A 26,134-nucleotide genomic window follows, 5' to 3' on the forward strand; every position below is an offset into this window, starting at 1 on the left:
AAAAGCACAGTTTGATTATCTTCTTTCCAAGTTGGGCACTTTTGATCCGAGCGCTCCAACTTTAGGGGGGTATTGAGATAATATCGTATATTAGTTTATATGATAGGATATTTTCATATATTTATCTCTTATATTTTAGTTAATTTCCTAAGATCCTACGATATCTTTTGATACAAGGAATAGGACTTTGTAACTCTATATATTCCCATTGATAATTAATGAGAAGGCAGGGAATTATACTCTGATTATTTTCTAATTCTCTCTAATTCTTCACCTTATGGTCTATGATTCAAAAATCAAAATATTTCATCTCATCAAATTGAAGGTAAGAAATTAAGCTACTCGCTTTATTGAAATTGATGCAAAATCTTTTTTTTTTTTTTTTTGAGGAACCCTAAAACTTTTACTTGTAGTACGAAGTATGGGAAGGATAGATCCATAATTTTAGTAACTTTTTGTATCCATTACCCAATGGGTAACAATTTTTTTTCAAGGTCTTAAAAAGGTTGTTTTGCCAAATGCATAAGATAACTCCACAATTATAAAACAACTATCGTACTTTCATCGACCTTGGTTGTAACTTTTCAATGTCTCTATTCCCTTGTCTAGACTCTAGAATTTGATTCCAATTACAACATTTGGCAAAATTAATGAAGTAGGGATCATCTAATCAATTATAGAATTACGTAACATCTAATTAATTTGTTGCATTTATGCATGCATGATGAATTGAAACTATAATTGCGTATAAATTGGGAATCAATTAAGGAAGGAACCTGTTTGAGAAAAGCAAGATTATACAAAAAAACAATCACTTTTAAGTTTTTAGCTTCATCTTTATATATGGTACCTTCCTAGTCATGTCAATTGTCCTAGAGAACAAAGTTAGTAATAACAGTAAATACATATACAACTCACAACTGGTCAAAACTCAAAAGTATTCAATTCTCTTAATTAAATGGTTGGTAGATGCAAATTTATGTATACTCTCACACAATAATAGCTCTCTATATATTAAACCCTTCTCATACCTCTTTTACATACTACATACACTATCATATTGTCATTGTCAAATTTTTCCACTCTAAAAACACTACATACACTATCATATTGTCATTGTCAAATTTTTCCACTCTAAAAACACATGGAACTCTTAGACATACTCTTACTCCTCTTAGTAACACTCTTTCTCCCTTTATGGTGGCGACGAATGTCATCCACCACTAGTAAGGGCCCGAGGAATAACCTTCCCCCGGGCCCACCAGGATGGCCTATCGTTGGAAACCTCTTTCAAGTCATACTCCAACGTAGGCCTTTTATGTACGTGGTTCGAGACCTACGAAAGGAGTACGGGCCCATTTTCACGATGCAGATGGGCCAACGGACCTTGATCATCCTCACGGATGCAAACCTAATCCATGAAGCCCTTGTTCAGCGGGGCGCACTCTTTGCGAGCCGCCCCGCCGAGTCCCCCACCCGCTTGGTCTTTAGCCTCGGGAAGTGCGCCATCAACTCGGCGGAGTATGGCCTGCTATGGCGTGCCTTACGCAAGAACTTTGCCGCCGAGGTGGTGAGCTCAGCCCGGGTTAAGCAATGCGGTTGGGTAAGGAAGTGGGCCATGGAGAACCACATGGGCCGGCTCAAGGAGGAGGCCCATGAAAAGGGGTACGTAGAGGTTATGAGCCAATGTAGGCTAACAATATGTAGCATAATAATCTGCCTTTGCTTTGGAGCCAAGTTATCTGAAGAGTTGATAAAAAACATTGAAAGTGTTCTCAAGGATGTTATGCTTATGACTTTACCGAAGCTTCCAGACTTTCTACCCGTTCTGACCCCGTTGGTTGCCCGGGGGCAGCTTAGGCGGGCGAAGGCGCTAAGGAAGAAGCAGATGGAGATCCTCGGCCCGCTAGTCCAGGCCCGAAAGGGTTTCGTCGAGAGCGGTGGGAGCCCGAAGAGTACCTCTTTCGACATGGCGAGCCCGGTTGGGGCGGCCTACGTGGATTCTCTCCTAAGCCTTGACCCACCGGGAAGGCCCGGCGGGCTTGGGGAGGAAGAGCTGGTGACTTTGTGCTCGGAGGTGATCAATGCCGGAACCGACACTAGTGCCACCGTTATCGAATGGGCCCTCCTACACCTTGTGTTGGACCAGAAGGTAAGAGATCTTACAATCATTATTGCTTTAAAGTTTAAACCTACCTAGTACTAATATGAAGTACAACCAGTGTTAATGATTATAAAATGGTTTCAAATTATTAATTATGAGTACTAATTCGTTTATTTTAAGAAGTACAAGAAACTGTAGAAGAATAATCAACAGTATATTGATTAGGTTAATGTTTACATTATACAAACTATGTATATATATACAATTTGTAACAACTAATTTAATCTAGAGAATAATATGTTAAACCTAGATAATTAAGGAATAAATAAATATAATATAAGAATAATCTCCTGTAATCATGGTCAACTAACTTGACTTGGTAGTCTTATCTTCAACATCCCCTGTAAGATGGACGGTCGAACGACGAGACGTCGAGACCACTTTCACGTTTCACGGACAAAATGATAATAATCTAGACCAAGGTGCTTCATTTTTGAGTGGAACTTGGGATTGGCAATTTGGCAGCCACATAAGTTGCCCCCATCTTTTCACAAAAAATAGTAGGCAAATACAACAATGAATTAAGGTTAAGCCAGTTAGCAAGTTCGTTGATGACCCAAAAAATCTCGTTAATTTGACGTAAAATGTGAAAGGAAAATGTCTAATCGTTGAAAATAATATGAAATGAAGGTAGTACGTAATTCAAATTATTTTAAACAATTTTTTTCATTTTTTTAAAACTTTGGCTAAAGTAAATTTTGTCAATATTATACGGAGTTAATCCTTAATCATATTTAACTTCTATGGTTTTATTAAACGTATGGAGTATCTAACTAATCATATGTACATTATACAGTATTAATAATGTGAATTTATCGACCATTATCTAAATTAATTTTCTGTACTAAATACTTATAAGCTAGAGTGCATATAATTATTTTATTGTTAAGATACGCGAGTACTTAGTTAAGATAGATGTTGGTAGAATGTTAAATAGTTTAGTTTCATTGATTGTGTACTTGCTACTAGTTGAATTTACTTCAGTTGTCAGCTCCTAAAAGAATTACTACTGTTAATGATTCATATATATTCCACTTATATATTTACAGGTTCAACATAAATTGTACGAAGAAATTGTAGATGTGATGGGACATAATGGGGTTGTTTCTGAGGACGATCTCGAGAAGATGGTGTACCTCAACGCCTTCATCAAGGAGACATTGCGGCGACACCCACCAAGCCACTTTCTCCTCTCTCATGCCGCGAGAGAGGATGCCGTCCTAGGCGGCTACACCATCCCAAAAGATGCAAATCTCGAGATTTACACGGCATGGGTGACCCAAGACCCGGCCCTATGGCCCGACCCGGAAGCTTTCCGGCCCGAGAGGTTCTTGCCCGGAGGTGAAGGGTATGAGGTGGATTGGACGGGTAACCGGGGGGTTCGGATGCTGCCCTTTGGGGCAGGCAGGCGGATCTGCCCGGCTTGGAGTTTGGGTACGTTGCATGTGGGTCTAATGCTTGCTAGGATGGTGCATGCTTTTCGTTGGGTTCCTTATCCGGGTAGCCTGCCCGACCCGACCGAAACTTTTGCTTTTACTATGGTGATGAAGAACCCCCTCAAGGCTGTCATTTTTCCTAGGTGTTGATAATGGAGATCAGAAATTACAATATATATTAAGGCCGGGTTAATATATGATTGACTTAATTTTATTTTAATTATTGGTTTAAGCATTTGCTATGTTAATTAAATGTAATAGGATAAATTTATATATATATATATATAGGTGGTGTAGCTTATGAATATGATCAAGTACGATAATATATAAACCTAGAATGGTAATGCATCATGCATGCATGCATGTATGACAATATATGTAATTGGTTTTCTTAATTTTCTCATTTTATAAATATATTTTCTTCTATTATATACTATAAGGATAGAGTATATTTCCCTTTCATACTAGTTATTGATCATCAAATCATTATCTACGTCTATAGTATGTTCAAATTCCTTTCATTAATTAATACATAGTATAATATGCAATCACCAAACAAGTTTTCGCATAGTCAAAATGTTCGAATCTTACAAGCATGAAATGAATTGTTGGATCAAATCGGATTAGGAGGCTCATTAATAACAATATAGATAGATTATATTTCCCGCACATTCTTTTATTTATCCTAGCTTTCTCCCTCACTTTTTAAGGAGATGATTCCGTCTCAATAACCATTTTCCTTACCTTAATTCGTACATGCTTTACAAGTATAGAGAAGATCAAGCTCCCTAGAAAAAATAATGTAAGAGACTGTACATTTAAAAATTACATCCAAATACCTAAGATATTCAATATGCAAAGGATATATAAATCGGCAAATAGAAGTTGAGAAAGTCTACTTCAAGCTTTACTACAAAAGTAACAAAACTGTAACCTAGCCTAACTTATTTAAGATATTATACATACAAATTACAATAAGACCCCATCCACGAGGACGAGTTACTAGACGATCTGAATGCCAAACAGAGCCATTTTTTCCCCCAACTTTAATTTTGGGATCTCATCGTTGCAACATAACATGTTGCACAATTAATCAATTAGATTTTTTGTAAATTATATTATTTATACAATTATATATATAACTAGTCCGCATATACTTTTTTCCGTTTCTATTTACTTGACCTATAGTTTCATGACACACAATTTATGGAGTAAATTAAACAAGACAAATGTATATTTTTAATACAAAAAATATACAGCCACCAATAAAAGGGATAAATTGGGGTTTTATGATAAGCAGTATTAATTTATGGAAAATATTATACATACCTCTTAGGACTACATATAAGCATTAAATTTACACTTAAAAATCGTAAAAAGTTCAGAAATCATAAAAATATAAACACTAATTATACTGATTTACGCATGTTTTTGTCATAAATTCCTAATTTTATTCAACTTCCAAGAGTGTCTTTAATGCTCATATATAGCCCTTAGGGCTACATGTAGCATTACCCTTAATTTATTTTTATTTAGCTTATGTTTATCTTCTTTAATCTCTTTTTTAAATTGCGTATCAAAAAACTATGGATCAAATAAATTAAAACGGAGGAAGTAATAATTAAGATGTTACAAATATTTCAATGTATCATGTACAACGTAGTACGTACGTATGCAAATACTCAGGCGGTGGCATGTTAAAACACAAACCTTAATGCCTTACTTCTGTCTTCATTCTGTAATGCCAGTAAAGGCATTAAATATTTCTATATATGCCTCATTAATATTTCTTGATTTTTAGAACAGATTAGATCTAGAGGAGGACTAAGATCGAGACTAGAAACAGTTGATATATTTTTCTCTTGAGCTCCATACTCTTTTTAATTTTAATTATTTAGTTGTACTATGTATATTCAATTATTCATATAATAACAACATGATACAATTTCTTTGTATGTAATACGGGTATTTCATTGTAAAGTTCATTTATCATAAGATATACACGCAATACATATATACATACTTATCCAGTTATCCTATACAATTATTATTTTAAAGTACTCGTATTAATTAATTTTGAAATATGCTCGTGTGTTGTCGTACTCATAGGTGTTAACTTATTAAGAGGAGCTTGCATTATTGGAGCGGCATAAAAGGGGCTAGATCGACTTGACTACTTGACTTCTAATCTATAAGAAGCAGTGAAGTATAGTAAAACTGTAAAAGTAACTACTATAGATATCGGGAATAGAGTGAAATAGTACCGCCTAAAATAAGTTAATCCGTATGTTTCACAATAAAAGTTATTGCGTAACATTTTTAATTCGTATATGTATTTTTCAACTTGCTCATGAAAATGCTCAGTCTATCTATAACCCAAAAGCACCTTCATTGATTTCATCTCATATCAATTTTTTCTCTTAATAACTTATGTGCTCATTCAGTAATAAATATAATTATTACTCGGTACAGAATATTTTATTTTTAGATCTCAACATTCATGTGACAAGTGTATATACTCCATATATAAGAATATAACAATGAACCTTAGGGTACCGGTTTTTTTTTTTTTTAATAGATCCTTAAGGTACGTATAACGGTATAAGTTTCACTTGTACTAATCTTATGCATGTCATTTATAAAAAAAAAATAATAATAATAAAATAATAATAAAAAAAAAATCTGGCAATAGATTAGTGAAAGCTCTTTTTTAAGTATCCATTTCTTTTTAGTTTAAAAAAAATAAAAAAATACCAAAAACTAAAAACTAAAACACAATAGCAAATGAGCCTCAATTTGTATTGAAGAATAATATTTTCCTAAGTCTTAACTATTGATATATACTTCTTCTTCAAAAACAAAAAAATGATAAAATAAATTTAATCAGTTATGAATTTGCAAGTACATCTAACTAGCTTGCTTATTAGACCATCTCTAATGGTGAGACTCAAGTTTGAGTATTGAAATACGAAATGAGCTGTTTTTTTACCTCCAATGGTGATACCATACCCACTTTTCAATTTCATGTGAACTCTAATTTCCCAATGGTAAGATTATCTAAAAATATACAAATGTCACTTTCAATTTAAGGCCCACCAAATCCATTTTTTTTTAATATCAAATATTATAAGTTAAAAAAAAAGGTAAAACTTAAATAAATTACAAAATATATTATAATATTAACAAGGACCCCACACTTTTTGTCAAATGAGACTCAAAGTTGGTATACATTGCCAAAAATACACTATCTCTTCTAAAAATAGTCACTTAAGTCTCACCATTGGAGAGAGTTTTAATTCATCATAATATTTTTAAGTACAATGATATTAATTTCCCTAGTACAAAATTTACAGCTCAACTTATCTTCATATAGCTAGACTTTTACTAACTTACCATATATAATCTAGGTGCTCAGAATCAAAGTCACAGAGCATTTACTACAGGATGCCAATAATGCCCATTTTAGTGATTTTATTTTTACTCCTGTAGAAGTATCATATAGTCATATAGACCATATAAACCAAAGTAAAATGTAGTTTGATTTTGCAGCCTTTTATTGCATTAAATTACAGCAATAGGGTTTATTTCACCAAAAGGGTTATTGAGTGCTTGATCCGCCAGTTAAATAAATGGTTTGATGTATGGACGTATGGTGATAACTTGCTTGTTACAATGCTCATGAGTCATGACTAGATAATTTATTGTACAACAATTACATCATATTACGTATATACGAGTAATATATTGGTGCGACTTTGCCAAATCACTGAAATAAAGATGGTTCGTTGTGGTGAGGGAAGTAACAATCAATTTTGACTCGACTTGTTATGAGTGAAATGTTTAGTTGAATAGCAAGAGATTAGGGTTGTAGGTTGCATATGGCGTATAAAATTCGATTTATATTATTGTACTACATAAAAAGTAACCCATGATTTTGATAAGTTCAATCATTAAAGGAGGGTTACTCATATGTATGACTATATGATATTCTATTGTCGCTAATAAGTAGTGATTTGACTCAAAACAAGTAATAATAGAAAAAAAAAAAAAAAAACCAGAAAAAATGAGTATATATAGTCTAGTTCTGCTTATTAAATTAATTACAAACCTTCCATTATCCTTGAAAGTGTGCCAAGTTATCTTAACTCCCATGTAGAGACCGAGGGCCTGTTTCGATTTACTGTAAACAACTGAACTAAACTAGACTAAACTGATTAGAGCTGAACTGAAGTGAAATGAATTGTTTATGAGAGAAGGAAATTAGACACTGAACTGAACTCATTGAAGTTGAACTGAACTAAAATTAAAATGAACAGAATAGGCCCCGAGTATCATTTAAGGCAGGACTTAAAAAGCTGTGGTGATGGACTCATAGACTCATAGTACATATAGTATTGAATTTAATTATTAGGAGTAAATAATGCAAGTATGGAGTGAGAATGGGTTAAGATTTGGGATGTCAATGTCACAGATAATAGGCAGTATAAGGTTTCGGATTTGGTGAGCAAGCCTCTTAATTTCTTCTCGGAAATTCAAACTTATATACAACTATATACAAGTATAAACATAAATAAATAAATTCTGCTTATACCTGTATTTCATTTATAATATACTTGTATGTAACACTTGGCAATATTGGTCTTATTTTTTCATATCTTTATTTACTCGTAACTATACTACTCGTACTATATAACTACATGTTGCGACACGATGCTGCATTATGGAGAAAGATTGAAAATGTTTTTGGTAAGTCAGATCAGGCCGCTCAGTACCCAGGAGGAGTTAGTATACAATCTTGACAACTAAGTTTTTTGGGTGGATATTCAATGAGGAATGGGCAATGTTGTTGAGAAGTAGCCGCCCCCTCGAAAATGGATGGGCTATGTTTTTGTTAGGGATTTAGGTTCCCGACCCATTGAAAATCGGAGTTGTGTGTATTTGCAGTACAATTAATATTAACTCGTATTGAGAAGACTCCTTAAAGATTTTGTTTGATGGAGGTTACAAGTTTGAGCCCCACCGATTACATTTTATTGAGAGTAAGGAGATTTTGACCCTTATCCTTCCTCTCTATTCTTGAGTATTGACCTGTGGAATTGGATCGATTTAATATGTAAGGTGAGTGATGTTTGTTTAGTAAGGTTTTTCATCTTATCTTAAAAAATTTAGTGCGAAAATACTGCTTTTAAAAACTTTTATTCTCATTACAAAAAGTATATTCTATTCAAATTATCAAAGTTTCTTTTTACATAAAGCTCGCAAAATTTGACCCAACATAACAAATCGACATATAAATTATGTAAGAGAGGAATCCTTACATATGAATAAACGATCTCACCTAAAAATACAACCTTGAAAGCAAGATCAATCAACTGGAGAGATTCTTGCATGCACATTATGCAAGTAGAGGATAGAATTTAATTATCATTCTACTCCATAGTTGTGTAGTACTAACAAACCTCGAGCTAATAGCCTAATAGCCATTTATTCAAACATAAGAGAGTATTCTCTCTGTCCCTTTATTAGATATCTATTTCTAGCATTTATTACTCACTTAATAAAAAGAAATAGACATCTAATTAAGGGACGGAGGGAGTACAAATTGATGTATTTGTCTATTTGATGACAAAGAGCTTGAATCAGGATTCAGGACTAGTAGTTTCACTTTGTGCCTGTGAAAACTTGCTTCTATAGTACAGTTTGAGTTAAAGGTAAGGGCCTTAGTCTGGGCTTCTTCCAATGGCCCAAGCATGATGATGGGTCAATAAGAGAGTGGACCTATCACAGACACAACTCACACAAGTCGCACACTACAAATTTACAATTGCTGGCGGGTTCATTACTAGAATAATTAAAGTTTGAATATCGGATAGACTTGTATAGAATTCAATCCGAAACCACTTGATCAGATTTGTCTCGAATAGATTTGAACTGAAATCTACCCGAGCAAGTCTTACTCAATATAACTCGACCTAAATTAATCCGATTTGAATGAAATAATTTTCACTTTATATTCGGTTATACCTTATAAACTACATAAGATATATGGAATACAATTTTACCCTGCACTCTTATTAGGCCTGCTCTCTTTTAACTAAGTAAAAATAAATTTATCTCAACAAAAATAAATTCAATTTAGTACGGAATACTCTTGTAAAAAAAAAATTAAATAGTAATTTTCTTTTTTTGACAAGGTGAATAGGTTAACACAGTATTTGTCTATGTGGCCAGTCATCTCAAGGGTAACTTCGTTAGTGTTATAGTGGAATTACCGAGTTGGTCACTATTACCGGGGTTATTTTGTAAGTGTAGTAGGGATTACTTCGTCAGTGTAGAATTTCGTGAGTCCAAAATCATTGGCCCTCGTCGGATAAACTGTGTTAATCTGTAGAAACAGTCCCACACCAAACAGGAGGAGGGCTGTCTCAATTCTCAATAATAATTCGTTAAACCATTGAAGATGGAGATGATGGATTGGTGGGTATCCATGCCTAAAGTCGAACTCCATGCTCATCTCAATGGTTCTGTTCGAAATTCCACTCTACTGTAAAATTCTCCAAAAACCCTCTTTTTAATTTCATTTTCATCTTCTCTAATCATATTTTGATTAATTTTTGTAGCATAATTCTAATACCCAGTTTTGATTTCCTGTATTTTTCATCTTCTAGCATTTACATTGTTTGAAATTTTGACCAAATTTGAGTCGGATTACAGAGAACTTGCTAAAGAATTGGGTGAAAAGGGAATTATTGTTTTTTCTGAAGTTGAGCATGTTATCCTCAAAAGTATGTATGATTGTTTTTGTTTAAGATAGTTTTGAATTGTGAAGATTTTTGTGGGTTGTAAGTTGTTATGATTATGTTATGCAGATGATAGATCTTTGACTGAAGTGTTCAAGCTGTTTGATTTGATTCACATTCTTACCACTGATCATGCTACTGTCACCAGAATCACCAAAGAAGTATGGTGATGTTTCCTTTTCCTGGTGTAATTTTGGTTCCTTTTCCGCTTCGATTTTGTTGAATTAGCTATAAGTTAACCAATGCCAATGGTAGTTTGATACTTTGATCACATTGATGTTAGGGAAACCAAAAAATATAGATATGATTTCTCAATATTAGTTTGATTGCCCTTTTCGCAAATTGATCTTTAGCATGTTGTAAGTAGAAATTTGAGTAGAATGTTCCTCAACATTAGCCTAAGTTTACTTGGATAAAGGGAGACATGATTAAAATGGGTTTGTAATAACACATAGCGAAAGATGGAAGCAAATGTAGGAAGTTAGATCCTTGGTTCTTGTTGCCAACCCTATCATTTTGGAAAATGGCTTTGGTTTTTGTTATTTATATTATTGTTTTAGCCTAAGTTGAAGTTGAACCACAAGATAAGGTGATTGTGATGACTGATTAATCTGGCTTAAGTATGTTAGGAGGAGGGACTTTAAATGGGGGACTATAGTGGAGTTCTGGAGTTGGGACTTTATTAGGAAGGTTACATAAACTTGGGATTTTTGCTGTCAATACTTAAAAAGTTAAAATTACTGAGGTATCTTGAAAGGTTAGAACATTTGTTAGGATATAAATGTGTTAGTTCTTATATTTTATCTTTACCTGTTTAGGTTGTTGAAGATTTTGCTGCTGAGAATGTTGTCTATTTGGAATTGAGAACTACCCCTAAGGTACTAAAGCCAAGTTGTTGGCTAAATTTGTCCAATATGAAGATTTGAGCTAAGTTTAATTAAAATGAAAGTAACTTGGCTTATTGACTGTGAATGTAGAGGAATGATTCTAGAGGAATGTCCAAACGTTCTTACATGGAAGCCGTGATTGAAGGTTTAAGAAAAGTTGACGTCTTCGACATTGATTTTGCTTCTACTAAAAATGGATTGGAGGAAAAAGGGAAGTCTGGTCAAATGATTGATGACTGTGTCGGCTTTTCTAGGACAAAGATATATGTTAGGCTTCTCCTGAGCATTGATCGCCGTGAGACACTTGCAGCTGCAATGGAAACTGTATGTATCTTGCTTTTTCATGAGGTTTAGCTTTGTTTTTTGATGGTTCTCTGAGCAAAGAAAATTAAAAAGTTTATTCTTATACTGATGGAATGTGAGAACTTGCAAAAATGATTATAGGTCAAGCTGGCATTGGAAATGAAAGATCTTGGAGTGGTAGGTATTGATCTATCCGGGAATCCTAAAGTAGGAGAATGGTATATGCTAGAACATTTTTTCATACAGTTATTCAATCAATGTGCTTCACTCCATTTGAAAGTGTTATGCATGGGGGCATGTTTAAATTTTGTTGTAGGATAACATTTTTGCCAGCTTTGAGATTTGCCAGAGAACAAGGTCTTCGTGTTACTCTGCATTGTGGAGAGGTATATTGGAATTTGCCATATGTCCTTTGTGCAAGTCCCTTTTATTATTGTCTTCATTTTAACTAATTTGGAATTGCTCTGATTTGTCTGTAAACGTAGTGTTGTCTAGGTCCCTAATCAGGAGGAAATACATGCAATGCTGGACTTTCTTCCTGAGAGGATTGGTCACGCTTGCTGCTTGGAAGAGGATGCATGGAGAAAATTAAAAATTTCCAAGATCCCGGTTTGTGCCTTATACCAATTCTAAAATCCCTAAATAGTAAATAATTTATGTTAAGTGCCTTATTTTAAAATCTTTATGAAACCGAGCTTTGAATCCATATCATTTTCTAAGGATGATGCCTTTATAGTTCTAACATAATCTTACATCACCTTTGTGCTTGGACTCCTTGGAGGCTCAAGTGCCACATAACCTAACCTCATGGTCAGGGGAGTCATTTGTGGTGTGGGCCTCTGGACTAGGCTTACACATCACCCCAGAAATCGACTCTTGCAACAATCTTGGGCTGGTTAGTTTATTTATGTTTCAGGTTGTCTATGCCCAACTGTGTAGTGTCATCCCCTCCCATGGCTCCCAATGTTTGATGCTCAGTCCTTTTTCTATTTATCGCTAAGTAAACTAATGATCAAGAATTTGCTGTGGCATTGTCTTGACTAATGATCAAGGATTTGACATGATCTCATATAAATGCTCTTCACAATAGTTGTGTGTGTGTGTGTGTGTGTTTTTTTTTTTTTTTTTTTTTTTTTTTTTTTTTTTTTTTTTTTTTTTTTTATGTTCTCCCCACCATTTATGTAGTGGTCTTTTATGACTTCCTATCTTAATCCATCACTTGAATTTTTCTAGATGGAGGGTGCATATTAGATAAACTCCGGCTTTTCTCTGTTTCTTTATGCTTATTAATGAGGTAAATGGGCAATGCTGGATTGTTGTTGAGCATATTTTTCAATTTTGCAGGTTGAAATATGTTTGACATCTAACATCCGAACTAATACAATTTCCTCCATCGATGTTCATCATTTTGGTTCGGTTCCTTTCTAGTTAAATTCTCAAGTTAAATCTTATGGAATTAGTCTACTTTTTCAGTGAGCATAAGCTCTTTGAGAATATGATGCATTTGTTTGTTTGACAGCTGATTTATACAATACAAAACATCCACTTATTCTATGCACTGATGACACCGGGGTGTTCTCTACTAGTTTATCTAAAGAATACGCCATTGCTGCTACTGCTTTTGGTAGGATTTCTTTTCTTAGTCCAGAGTATATTCAACTAACCTGGTTATTGCTGCTTGTTTCCATTATCTTATCTCTTTTATTTGTGAAAAGGTCTTGGGAAGAAGGAAATGTTCCAGCTAGCAAGGACCGCGGTTGAATATTCATTTGTCGAGGAACAAGTTGCAAGTAAATTGAAAGATTTGTTTGATCTGTTAGATAAGAGTTTAGCTTACAATGATTGATTTGTTGCAACTACATTGGTAATGGCTTACTAGTATTTTCCCAAAATCTATGTTCCTTGTTTTATTTTTAAATGTACTAGCTTCGCCCTCAACAATGAATCAGATTTCTCAGGATTGAAACAAACAGCCTAAATTGGTTATCTTAATCCCAGACAGGTTGTTAGGACTCCAACTAGCAAAAATGGCTAGCAATTGCGTTTGGATTTCTTTGGTGTTTCTAACTACTAGTTTGATAAATAGTACAATACATTTATTTGTCTTATTGTTGACATTAAATTCTGCACCATACGAACTAATTAATCTAACAAAGCTGATCGAACATAAGTGAACATACTTAAGGAGTGCTATTTGATAGGAGTCATAGTAGCGGTAATATTGTATATTAATGGTAACGAGTTTACATGTACAGAGTATTTTGTAACGAAAGGTGGTATCAAGAGGGAATAAAACGTTACAATTTTGAAGTACGAGTTCAAATGTTCAATTATTAATCTTATATAGTACAGAGTATAACTTAGCTTACATTGCATATAATGCTGCTATCAAAATGTACAAAAATTGTTGACTTTGATCTGCTCATGTACGAAGGATATCATTATTAAAGATGGTTTATTGCATCTTTTTAAGCTGGAAACTTAATGATTAATTTGTCTTTTAATGATCTTGTAGAATGTTCAACTAAACTAAAAATAAGGCATCTTGATTTGGTAGTTGTTTGGATTGACCCTTGCATTAATTTTTGAGTGGTTGACTAGCTGATAATTTGGTATAAAGTACTCATGGGTTAGGTCAATCGTTTAATGCAAATATGCCATAAATAATGCCATTCCACTTTCCAATTATCTTTTGGAAGGGAGATTGAGTTAGTTGGATTAGTATTTTGACTTTCAGGTGGGACATTGTGGGAGAATACACTTCGATAGGATCTCATATAAAGGTCTTAAGACGTTTCTTCATCTTACCTTGTCTAAAAAACACAAAACAAAATTTACTTTACAAGTTTTCTTCAGAATTTGTTATATACACACAAGTATACCGTACACTCGGAGTTTTTTTTTTGCTCATATAATCAACAAATGAACAAGTAATATTTTTACTCGTTTGTTGATTGAATGAGCAAATAACTCCGGGTGTTGGGTGTACATAATAGGCTTTCAGTTTTTTTTTTTCTAAGTAGTCTTATTGCTTTGTATCCAGTAAACTTGCAAAAAAATGACAAATTGGAAGATTGTAATACACAAATTTTTGTATGCGGCTGGCCACATGGTGCGGCAGGGGTTACTTGTATGGTGATACTATAGGTGTTACTTGTTTCTGGGGTTACTTGTATGGGTGTTACTGGTTTTGTCAGGGGTTACTTGTAGGTGTTACCTGTATTCCGGGGTTACTTGTATGGGTGTTACTGGTTTTGGTCAGAGGTTACTTATAGGTATTACTTGTATTATGGGGTTGCTTGTATTGGTGTTACTAGTTTTGGTCAGGGGTTACTTGTAGGGTGTTATTGGTTTGGTACGAGATTTTGGTCTGGGGCGGTTACTCAACCCATTCAAGTGTTCCATACAAGTAACCCCAGAATACAAGTAACATTCTACAAGTAACACCTACAAGTAACTCCAGAAACAAGTAACCCAGAATACAATTTTTTTTTTCAAGAGTTACTTGTACGATATTACTGGTTTTGGTCAGGGGTTACTTGTAGGGTGTTACTAATTTTGGTCGGGGTTACTTGTAGGGTGTTACTGGTTTGGTATAGGGTATACGTACAAGCAACCCTTGAACAAGTAACTCATATAAGTAACCTTGAATAAGTAACTCATACAAGTAACCCATGCATACAAGTAACACTTATAAAAGCTAGTAACATAACTCATATAAGTAACCCTTGAATAATTAATCATAAAAATAACCCATGAATAAGTAATCCATACAAGTAACCCCTTAAAAAAAAAAACAAATAACCCCTAAAAAATACAAGTAATCAGTAACTCTTGAAAAAAATAAAACAAGTAACCCCTGAATGATACAAGTAACTCCTGAATAAGTAATTCATACAAGTAACTCTTGAAAAAAAAAATATAAGTAACCCCTAAATAAATATTCATACAAGTAACTCATGACAAAAAAATACAAGTAACACCTGAAAAATACAAGTAACCCTGACAATACCAGTAACTCCCATTATTTTTGCTGACTTGGCAGCAGGCCACACCATGTGGCCTGCTGCACCAAAAAGGCACTGATTGTAATAAGATGATAGTATGGACTATCGAACTCTGGTTTAGATTTTCTGATCAAGTCATTTTTTGATTTTATTGATTTTAAAAGGAATTATATTCATTGGCCTATATAAAAAGATTTTATAAAAGCAAAAGTTTTCAAATCCAACAAGTAGATGTCTAAAATGATGCGGTGCTCTTATTCTATATCCAATATTAACACTTTACAATTTACACCCATGGCATGTTTTGTTTATAAGATTCATGAAAATTGTCAACGGTCCATAAAAAACCTTTAGAATTTCTTTTTTTTTGGTGTTTAGAGAGCCACAAGGGCGGGGTAAGAATCGATCTTAGGATCTCTTGGAAAAGGGAGGGAAGCTCTAGTCACTTGAGCTATCCCTCACTCTCAAAAACCTTTATAATTTCTAATTATACAACCTTAAATTACTTAAAACTATATTGATTATACATAGGGTAAGTTTCGTCTTCTAATCAACGCTTTTTAGTACAGAGTATTTTACATGCCAAACTTACTTGACGAACATTTTTGGTCCTCTTTTAAGGATATTACAGGCTAGTTATGTAACACGTTTGTCAAACTTTTTTATTGTCAAAGAAGAAGCATCATTATAAACTGCTTCGTAATAATGTATTTCTTAGTGAGTGATTAACAATCTTAATTTGTTTTAAAATTATAGATTACTTTCTAATTTAGTAATTTAAATTTGAGCTTCTCATAGTATTATTCTTACATTAATTAATTTTTTTTATAATCTTTATATATTCTCCCATTAATTTAAGGTCTGCTCTCTTCAGCTTAATTTCGATTCAACTCAACTTCAATCAATTTACTTTACCTAAGTTCAGTAAATCAGAACAAGCCCTTAGGATCATCTCTTGTGTTGTGTGTATTAATATGATGGACCCCTTTTCAAGAGGGAAAATAAAAACCACAAAATCAGAGTCTTCTAATAAAATATTGACTTTGATGCAACGACGTCGTCGTTTTAGCGGGAGAAACTGAAAAACAAAGAAAAGTACTCATCATCATCATCATCATCATCATCATCGTCAAGATTCAGGAAGACACGAAAATATTGAAAAACAACTTCAAATTTTGGTTAAAATAAAAAAAAAAAAAAAAAATCAAATTTAAAGTTGCTTCGATTTGACATTTTTGATACGTCTTTCTCTCTCGTCTTTATCGTTGTAACTACTATAAATACATCATTCAATTTCCATTTTTTCATTCATTCATTATTACTACTATTTTTCGATCAAATTGATTTGGGGAATTTTCCAGAATTCTCTCAATTTGGCACATTACCTTAAACCCTAAGTTACCGATTAATTTCTGGAAATCGGCGAATTTGCATCAATTTTGAGCTAATTTTTGTGATCAAAAGCGAAATGTCATGGGGATTAGGTTGGAAAAGACCGTCAGAAGCATTCCATTTGACGCTCCGTTTCGGCGAAGAAGCGGAAGATGATGAAGATGAAGAGGAGAGAGATTCAATTGTTGTGGTCGACAATGGCGGCGATTTCTCGAAGAAAACGGTGGAGATGGATTGGACAGCAGGAGACGATGAGGATCAGGTGGCGTTGAGGTTGCAGTCGAAGTTAATGGTGGAGATGCCGCCACCGGAGGATACGGTTGTTGTTGAATTGGAGGAGAGAGAAAATGATGGCGGAGTTGCGGTGGAGATGAAGGTTGTGAGGAGAAGAGAGCCATTGAGAGCGATTACAATGGGGAAAACTGCTGGTTCTGGTCAGCAGAGTGATGGCATTGGGGTTTTGACGAGGTTGTTGCGGTCTAAGGTTGCCGCGACAGCGGTGGCTACTGGTGTTGGTGATGGTTGTGTGAATTTTTCGGAGCATTGGAATACTGTCACTGCTTTGAGTCTTTGTGGTTGTGGTATTTCTGTAAGTATGCTTCTAATTTACTTGTGTTGAATGCGTTTTTGTTGGATTGTTAAATTGTTAGTTAGTAAGGTATTGTGATTGTTTGAAATTGATTGGAATCTTTGTGATAATTGGATGATAGGGTCTTGCCTTTAAAGCCTTTTATGTTACGGACCTATGATTTTATGTTTACGGGGTTTCTTGAGGTGAAATGAAGAGTACGAATAACATAAGCTGATGCATGTTTTGTATGCTACCTTAGGTGTAATATTATGGGAATTGCCAGTGGCTTTAACTTGATAGAATTACTGTAAGTTCTAAATTTCCTTCAATAAACATATCGAAGATTTGATATGATTGCGTTTGAATTGATCAAATTAAGCCTCCCACATTGATTTAAGCCTAGTAGGTGTCAAAGTTGTTATACTGAAAGATGGCCTATGCTAAACTGATTGTAGTCTTAGAGACCTCTCAGAGGTACAGGAAGAAAGGTGGAATTTTGAAGCTTAGAAAACATTTATCTAGTTTCTGGAAGTATAAATAATGATAGTGCGAATGAGATGGTCAATAGATGTATGAATTTTAATAAGACTATGACACATACACCATTATTTATGTCGATATCGCTGCTGGTTAGCTCAGAAGTCTCAGAGGTCAATATGTAAGTAATTTTGCCCTGGCATTGTTTACGAGGCAAAGAATAATACAGAGTATCTGCTATGGTTACGGTTAAATTGACCTAATTGACAAAACATACAAGTTGATAACATTGATGGACTTGTTATGATTTGTTACAATGGAACAATGTGCTATACACAGAGTGTTTCTAAAGAATTATGACCGTCTGTTGAAACATTCCAAAAAGTTAAGTAGGATATCTGGCTTGGAAACGGCAGGGAGTAGACTAATAATTAGTACTATGTGGTTGTTAATGCATATTTACCACTAACATTTTCTGATTCTTCGCCAATTTCACTAGTTAGCAAGAAGCTTGAAACATAAATGTTTGTATTTGGAACTATAATAGCTTTCACGTGTTAGATAATTTGTGATTTTGATTCTTTAATAACTGGTCATGACTGAGTTTTGTCAGTTGTGTGATGCAATTTTTCTGTGCATTCAACAGGTGTTGCCAGTGGAAGTGACAAAACTTCCTTTACTTGAGAAGCTATACCTTAATAATAACAAGCTATCAGTTCTACCTCCTGAAGTTGGTCAACTCAAAAACTTGAAAGTTCTAAGAGCTGATGATAACGCTCTAGTCTCTGTTCCAGGCAAGCATAATATCTATTCTGTTCGTTAATTCACATGCATAAGAATGATCTTGCTAAAAACTTAAGAGTGGGAGAGCTTTTAGATAGTGAAACTCTCTACTATTTACTTATTATCCTTTTATTTATGGACTGTGGAAGCAGTGGAGCTAAGACAGTGTGTTGGACTTGTGGAGCTTTCACTGGAACATAACAAGCTGATTCGTCCATTACTAGACTTCAGGTTGTTTTTTCTGTGATCAACATCTGCTACCTTTCAAACACGTGAACCCTTGTATGTTTTCTTGGTTGAAGCTTACAAAGAAATTTTTGCAAGAGACCTAATGTTATTTTAATTTTCTGTTCATGACAGGGCTGTGGCTGAATTGCGTGTTTTAAGATTGTTTGGAAATCCACTTGAGTTCCTTCCTGAAATTTTGCCGCTACAAAAACTGCGTCACTTATCTCTTGCCAATGTCAGAATTGTTGCTGATGAACATTTGAAATCAGTGAATGTGCAAATAGAGGTACTAAAGAAATATGTGCTGATTTATATACTGAGTTCCACTTGATGCTGTTTGACTGTAACTTTTTCCTCCAAATGCAACTTGATGAATACAGACAGAGGCAACGTCCTATTTTGGTGCATCTAGACACAAGCTTAGTGCCTTTTTCTCCCTTATATTCCGATTTTCTTCTTGCCGGCATCCCCTATTGGCATCTGCACTGGGAAAAATCATGCAAGACCAAGATAATCGTGTTGTTGTTGGTAAAGATGAAAATGCAGTCCGGCAGCTCATTAGTATGATCAGCACTGACAACCATCACGTGGTATGTCAGGCAGTTGTGATATTTTCTTTTTCCTACCTTTCTTAGATAGTAGCTGAAGTACTATTATTGTTTTTTATTTGTAGGTTGAGCAAGCATGCTTTGCCCTTTCATCTCTTGCTGCAGATGTATCTGTTGCAATGCTTCTAATGAAATGTGATATCATGAAACCTATCGAAGCTGTTCTCAGATCTGCTGTTGAGAAGGAATTAATTTCTGTGCTACAAGTTGTGGAACGCCTTGCTTTTGCTTCTGATGCTGTAGCTCAGAAAATATTCTCCAAGGATGTAATGAAATCATTGAAATTATTATGTGCCCATAAGAATCCAGAGGTAATATCTAGCAGTGTGTTAGTTTAATTGATTCATCCTGAAGGCATTTAATGAAATTTATAAATGCCCATCTTAGGTCCAAAGATTAGCTCTGTGGGTGATTGGGAATTTGGCTTTCTGTTTAGAGAATCGGAAAAAGATGGTTACTTCCGAAAGTCTGCGGGAACTTCTTATGCGCCTGACATCCACAGCTGAGCCACGGGTCAATAAAGCTGCTGCTCGAGCCTTGGCAATTCTTGGTTTGTTCTGAGACCTAAAAATCTTCTTCTATTGCTTAGGTTTAGTGTAGTGATCATCTTCATCATATTTGATGCAGGAGAGAATGAGATACTACGACGTGCCATAAAGGGGAGACCAGTAGCAAGGCAAGGGCTTCGGATACTCACGATGGATGGGGGTGGAATGAAAGGTCTTGCAACTGTGAAAATCCTGAAAGAATTGGAGAAGGGGACAGGGAAACCGATTCATGAAATGTTTGACCTCATATGTGGCACATCAACTGGTGGTATGCTAGCTGTGGCTCTTGGGATCAAATCAATGACATTGGATGAGTGTGAGGAAATATACAAGAAACTTGGTGAGTGGCATGCACTGGTTATAGATGCTATCCTTTTTCTTCCTTTAGATTGCATATATATTGGTTTTGAATCTTTTTTTTTTTTTTTTTTTTTTCCCCTGGCGTGCCTGATCAGGCAAACTTGTTTTTGCTGAACCTGTCTCTAAAGACAGCGAGGCAGCAACTTGGAGAGAGAAGTTGGATCAATTGTACAAAAGCTCATCTCAGAGGTTCAGAGTTGCTGTACATGGAGCAAAAGTAAAGATTGCTTTCATTTTCCCCTCTTCCTACTATTGTTGATGTAAAGTTAAAACTTTATAGTGTGTTGGAAATAAGATACAATTACTTGTTTCTTGCAGCACAGTGCAGATCAATTTGAGAGATTGTTGAAAGAGATGTGTGATGATGAAGATGGAGACCTTTTGATAGATTCTGCTGTGAAAAAAATACCTAAAGTATTTGCTGTATCAACTCTAGTTAGCGTGGTTCCTGCACAGCCTTTTGTATTTCGGAATTACCAGGTTTACAGTTATTTATAACTTTTATTTTAGCTTTTCACGACGTTTCTACCACTTGCACTGTTGCACATCAGTCTAATTGGAAAAATTTATAAAATGTGCATTTGTGGTGTATGTTTGTTGATTAAAGGTTTGCGCACTTTTTTTTTTTCCCATTAAAACTATATTTCAGTATCCATCTGGAACTCCGGAGATGTACCTGTCACCCTCTGAAAGCTCAGCAATCAGTATGTCAGGTGGAGACAACCCAAATGCGGAAGTTGGATATAAACATAATGCTTTCATTGGGAGTTGTAAACACAAGGTCTGGCAAGCTATAAGAGCTTCATCTGCCGCACCATATTATTTAGATGATTTTTCAGATGGTAATTTAGTGTGCTGCTTTATTTCCTTCCCTCACTTAGTTTTGTTTTTTCCATCTCTCTCCCTTCTGATCTTTCTTGTCTGCTAGCAGATGTCAATCGCTGGCAAGATGGTGCTATAGTGGCAAACAACCCTACCATTTTTGCTATACGGGAAGCTCAACTTTTGTGGCCTGACACTAAAATTGATTGTTTGGTTTCTATTGGATGTGGCTCCGTTCCAACAAAGGTTAATAAGGCTAAGATCTCAGCATCAATATCATCAGTCTTCATTTCTCATAAAATTAGAAGTAAAACACGTAATAAAGGAACAAGGTGAAGTGAATTTTATTAATCATCTAATTTTGTAGGCACGGAAGGCTGGTTGGCTTATTTGGGATACGGTGCCAGTGTTAATTGAGAGTGCATGTTCAGTGGAACGAGTTGAGGAAGCTTTAAGTACACTACTACCAATGCTTCCTGATATACAATACTTTCGTTTTAATCCTGGTTAGAACTCGAATGCCTTGCTTTTACAATATATGCTTATTGTTGCTAGCAATGTTTCTTTCCTGTCTGTAGTCCACAGTATTGTGGGAAACTTTTGTTCTTGTTTGAGCAGTTTGTGGTTGTATTAACATCACATTTATCATTCCCCTTCCTTTCTTTAGATTATAATGAGAAACGTTCTCATTGAAAATTTTCATTTGTGTGCTCAGTTGATGACCGTTGCGATATGGAGCTGGACGAAACCGACCCTGCTGGTTGGCTGAGGTTGGAAACAGCCGCAGAGGACTACGTCAAAAATAATTCAGAAGCATTCAAAAGTGTTTGTCAGAGGCTAACGTTGCCATACCAACAGGACGAAAGATTTTCAGATGGCGTGAAATCTCAAAATCTGTCAAAATCAAAGCTAGAGAATGGTACTAATCTAATACTTTATGATTAAATTTTTTCGGCCAGTAACACTTTTTTTTTTTTTTTTTTTTTTTTTTTTTGGGTTCTCCATTCTTCACGCACATATAATTCTGCTCTTGGCTGAATCTAAAAGGCCTCAGTATATACCACATTCAATCTTATTTTGTTGTTTTTACATTGCCAGATGATGGTAGTCCTTCCTTGGGATGGCGGCGGAACGTACTCCTTGTGGAGGCTTCTAATAGTCCAGATTCTGGAAGAATCACACACCATACAAGATCACTTGAAACATTTTGTTCCCATAGTGGAGTAAGATTGTCTACTGTAACAGGAATGTCAAATTCTCCTAAGCCAGTGACTGGTACTTCCATCAACTCGCCATTTCCATCACCTATGTTTACTGGAAGTTTTCCATCAAGCCCATTACTGTACAGTCCAGAAGTTGCTCAGAGGATTGGCCGAATTGACTTAGTTCCTCCTCTGAGCTTGGATGGCCATCAGGCTCCAAGATCAACTTCTTCACCTCCAAAGTCTCCTTCAGGACCCAGGCAGCTGTGCTTGCCTGTGCAATCATTGTTGAATAAGCTGAAGAATTCACCACAAGTTGGCATTATTCATTTAGCGCTCCAAAATGACACTACTGGTGCAATTTTGAGGTCAATGTCTTTGTCCTGCTACATTTTAGTTTCTGCTTTCTCCATGGCTTCTATCTTGTCCCAGTTTGTGTAGATAGGCATTAGATGTTAAGATTTTTGCTTTTGAGCAGAGCTTGACTCTTGTAAAATGTTTTGTAGCTGGCAGAATGATGTATTTGTGGTTGCTGAACCTGGGGAGCTTGCAGACAAGTTTGTACAGAGTGTTCGTTTTAGTTTGTTGTCAACTGTTCGGGGTAGAAAGGAGATGTCAAAACTTAATTCCATCTCAACCATAGCTGACCTGGTGGCATATAGGCCTTATTTTCAAATTGGCTGTGTTGTCCATCGGTATATAGGACGCCAAACCCAGGTATGCTTTTTAGTTTCTTTGCTGCTGCATATATGCCTCTTCTATAATAGCAAGCTTATCAAGCTTTTAACTTTATGAAGGTTATGGAAGATGACCGTGAAATTGGGGCATTTATGTTTCGGAGAACTGTCCCATCCATGCATCTAGTGGCTGATGATATCCGCTGGATGGTATGTTACATATGATTCTTTGATTTATTTGTGCTATACTTGGTATTACTTTTGTGTCTTTCTGATCCATAAGATGAACCTGTGGTTCTTGAAGTATTAGATCAAAGTATTTGTTACTGTTGGAAGGCTGTCCTCGTTTAACATGAGCACCCCCCTTTTTTTTTAAATCTTGTTCATTATATATAATATTATGTATATAGGAAAAATGTATCCTGGACTAAATTTATTACCATGTCATCTCTTAGGTTGGAGCCTGGAGAGATAGAATTGTAATCAGCACAGGAAGATACGGGATGGTTAAGCCATTAATTAAGGCCATTCTAGATTCTGGTGCAAAGGCTGTTATATGTCCATCCAGTGAACCTCCTCAAATGCAATTAGCATCATTCCATGGATCAGGTGATTTTGATGATTTGGAGAATGGCAAATTTGAGCTTGGGGAGGACGAAGCAGAAGATGAAGAACCAGCAGAACCAGGGAGTCCTATCAGTGACTGGGAAGATAGTGACCTTGAGAAAAGCACAGAAAATACATCAAAGGCTTTCTGGGACCACGAGGAAGAGGAATTGTCTCAGTTTGTATGTCATTTATACGATTCAGTGTTTCGTGAAGGAGCAAATGTGCATACTGCACTGCAAAATGCGCTTGCTTCACATCGGAAGTTGAGGTATTCATGCCATCTACCAAGTACGTCCTAGTTGTTTAATTAGTATACACAGATGATATGTTAATATTCAAACGTTATTATACTGAATGCCATTACTTATAAGGGGATTAGGGAACGCAATAAAAGTAATACAGGGGTGTCGGAAACCAGTAATAATTGATTAGGCTAGTCTCTAAAGCCCACCCCCATCCCCGCTATTTCTTTTTTTTTTTTTTTTTTTTTTTTTTTTTTTGAGTCATAACTGTGTATTGTGTCTGTCACATTGGAACCTCGGAAAACTTTTGATGAGTGTAAATTTATAGAGAAATCAATTTTGACTACTTATATTGATACACAAGTGTTCTTTTCTAATGCCCTCAGTGGAATTGCAGTATTTTTTTCTTCTCTCCATCTCTTATCACCCTCAAGTTAGATCCAATGGAGAAATTGTAACATCACATGGTTATTCTAAGATACGGAGTACTTATCTTTCTTGTAAGGGGTGAGAATCGAATCCCTCTTTCAAGGTTAGAAGAGGACGGCCTCATTGATTCTCATAAACATAAGTTGTATGCTATCATAGATCCATAGCATAGGATTATATATAATACTTCCTCTGTTTCTTTATAGTTGTAACACTTTCCTAAATGAAAATGTCACAATAGTTGCAACACACTATAATTGGAAAGCATTTTATGTCAAAAGTTGTACTATTACCCTTACTATAATCTCATGGCCCACTAAATTATACTCTTAACAATCTCTTTTCTCCATTTTAATTATTTTAAATCACATGAGACCCACTTTCTTAAATATCGTGAAAAATAGTGTGTTGCAAGTATTAAAAAATGGAGGAAGTAAGAATTAAGAAAGGAATATTAGAAAGCTCAAAACATGTCTTTAAATTCCAAATGATCTAGTTACAATAAAATTATTTCTAATGGAGTAACTTACATCTCTTAGAATAAGTTTCGCCCTCATTTTAAATACAGTATATCAGTAGTAACCATACTGACAAATCAAAAAATAATTGACCTATATCTTATATACGACTCTTCAAAACTTTACTACTCCATAAATGGAAAAAGAAATGTGATGAAATGATTAGAGTGACCACTAGGAATGTGCACAATCAATTACAATAATAGATGTGTAACTTTATGATGGTCCTTGATAATAAGGTGATACCTAATGAATTATAGCTAACCTTGTTGCCACTATTGGTATTGGACAATAGGCAAACAAAAGGAACAGAAGAAAAGATTAAAGAAGGCCGACCATTATAGTCATGCCTTAGGGCCAACGCACTCGAAACCAATCAAGTTTGTTACATTTTTTAATACTACACTACACATTCTTAATCATTGACTTTGACTTTTACCCTGATTAATTATTCACCAAAAATTAATCACTTTTCAGTTTTTATTTGTTGTGTACCTTTGTCTGGTTTACTGAGGCTTGATTGATCGAATTACTTGATGAAAGATGCGTGACTTTCGGCTCTAAATTGTTATAATCATAAAATGAAAATAAAAAAAGAAAAAAAAAAACTTCTCTTGAACATCTCAAATATTTGGAGGCTTTGTATTGAATTTTACGAATCGATTTCGAAAAAGGTACCATCATCAAAAAAAAAAAATATAATAACTTGATATAAATCTATGAAGTTACTCATTTTTATTAAGTTAGATTGATGTAAAAGAAGTAATTTTTTTTTATATATTTTTTAATGAATACGAAAATTATTATTCTATGGTTAAGAGAATAAGACTTGGTGACATAATCTTTTACAAGAAACTCAAAATGAAACTACTCATCATTAATTAAGAGAATTGTTAACATATACCTTTAGAATGGTTAAACAGACACCCTTTCATACAAATTTATAATCCATATTGTTAATTATCGCAAACATTTTAAATTAATACCGGTGTTGTATGATTGCACATAGCCTTAGATGGCCATGGAAATTTTACTTTAATGTCCCTTGATTTATGCTTTACTTTTAATAAT

General features: G+C 34.8%; 3 protein-coding genes across 3 annotated transcripts; all 3 read left to right on the top strand.

The window, feature by feature from the left end:
- Positions 1-1,144: 1,144 nt before the first annotated feature.
- LOC145579545 (cytochrome P450 77A3-like) lies at positions 1,145-3,776 on the top strand. The gene is made up of 2 exons (XM_081636785.1): positions 1,145-2,152; positions 3,214-3,776. Exons 1-2 carry the CDS (start codon positions 1,145-1,147, stop codon positions 3,748-3,750), a joined length of 1,545 nt encoding a protein of 514 aa, XP_081492911.1. The 3' UTR covers positions 3,751-3,776.
- Positions 3,777-9,969: 6,193 nt separating this feature from the next.
- Positions 9,970-13,698, top strand: LOC145579546 (N6-mAMP deaminase-like). Its single transcript, XM_081636786.1, has 11 exons — positions 9,970-10,146; positions 10,315-10,385; positions 10,470-10,561; positions 11,219-11,278; positions 11,378-11,611; positions 11,732-11,808; positions 11,907-11,976; positions 12,086-12,199; positions 12,935-13,001; positions 13,110-13,214; positions 13,306-13,698. The coding sequence occupies exons 1-11, from the start codon at positions 10,061-10,063 to the stop codon at positions 13,434-13,436; spliced, it is 1,107 nt and encodes a 368-aa protein (XP_081492912.1). The 5' UTR covers positions 9,970-10,060; the 3' UTR covers positions 13,437-13,698.
- Positions 13,699-16,720: 3,022 nt separating this feature from the next.
- LOC145577535 (phospholipase A I-like) lies at positions 16,721-24,476 on the top strand. Its single transcript, XM_081635020.1, has 18 exons — positions 16,721-17,578; positions 18,684-18,831; positions 18,973-19,051; positions 19,181-19,334; positions 19,429-19,638; positions 19,722-19,967; positions 20,044-20,206; positions 20,284-20,544; positions 20,660-20,781; positions 20,883-21,044; positions 21,214-21,406; positions 21,496-21,632; positions 21,754-21,892; positions 22,102-22,305; positions 22,485-22,956; positions 23,095-23,305; positions 23,386-23,475; positions 23,721-24,476. The coding sequence occupies exons 1-18, from the start codon at positions 17,066-17,068 to the stop codon at positions 24,171-24,173; spliced, it is 3,957 nt and encodes a 1,318-aa protein (XP_081491146.1). The 5' UTR covers positions 16,721-17,065; the 3' UTR covers positions 24,174-24,476.
- The last annotated feature ends 1,658 nt before the right edge of the window (positions 24,477-26,134 follow it).

The sequence above is a fragment of the Chenopodium album genome, chromosome 14 (assembly GCF_948465745.1).
Source record: "Chenopodium album chromosome 14, dcCheAlbu1.1, whole genome shotgun sequence".
Taxonomy (NCBI): domain Eukaryota; kingdom Viridiplantae; phylum Streptophyta; class Magnoliopsida; order Caryophyllales; family Amaranthaceae; genus Chenopodium; species Chenopodium album.

What these genes read in the sequence shown, in the direction of transcription:
- LOC145579545 (XM_081636785.1), top strand. Translation starts at nt 1,145, where the DNA reads ATGGAACTCTTAGACATACTCTTACTCCTCTTAGTAACACTCTTTCTC. An exon ending in ACCTTGTGTTGGACCAGAAG is followed by an intron (nt 2,153 to 3,213) that starts GTAAGAGATCTT and finishes ATATATTTACAG; the next exon opens with GTTCAACATAAATTGTACGA.
- LOC145577535 (XM_081635020.1), top strand. Translation starts at nt 17,066, where the DNA reads ATGTCATGGGGATTAGGTTGGAAAAGACCGTCAGAAGCATTCCATTTG. An exon ending in TCGAGCCTTGGCAATTCTTG is followed by an intron (nt 20,207 to 20,283) that starts GTTTGTTCTGAG and finishes TATTTGATGCAG; the next exon opens with GAGAGAATGAGATACTACGA. An exon ending in TTGCTGTACATGGAGCAAAA is followed by an intron (nt 20,782 to 20,882) that starts GTAAAGATTGCT and finishes TGTTTCTTGCAG; the next exon opens with CACAGTGCAGATCAATTTGA.
- LOC145579546 (XM_081636786.1), top strand. Translation starts at nt 10,061, where the DNA reads ATGGAGATGATGGATTGGTGGGTATCCATGCCTAAAGTCGAACTCCAT. An exon ending in TTGCAGCTGCAATGGAAACT is followed by an intron (nt 11,612 to 11,731) that starts GTATGTATCTTG and finishes AAATGATTATAG; the next exon opens with GTCAAGCTGGCATTGGAAAT. An exon ending in CATCGATGTTCATCATTTTG is followed by an intron (nt 13,002 to 13,109) that starts GTTCGGTTCCTT and finishes TTTGTTTGACAG; the next exon opens with CTGATTTATACAATACAAAA.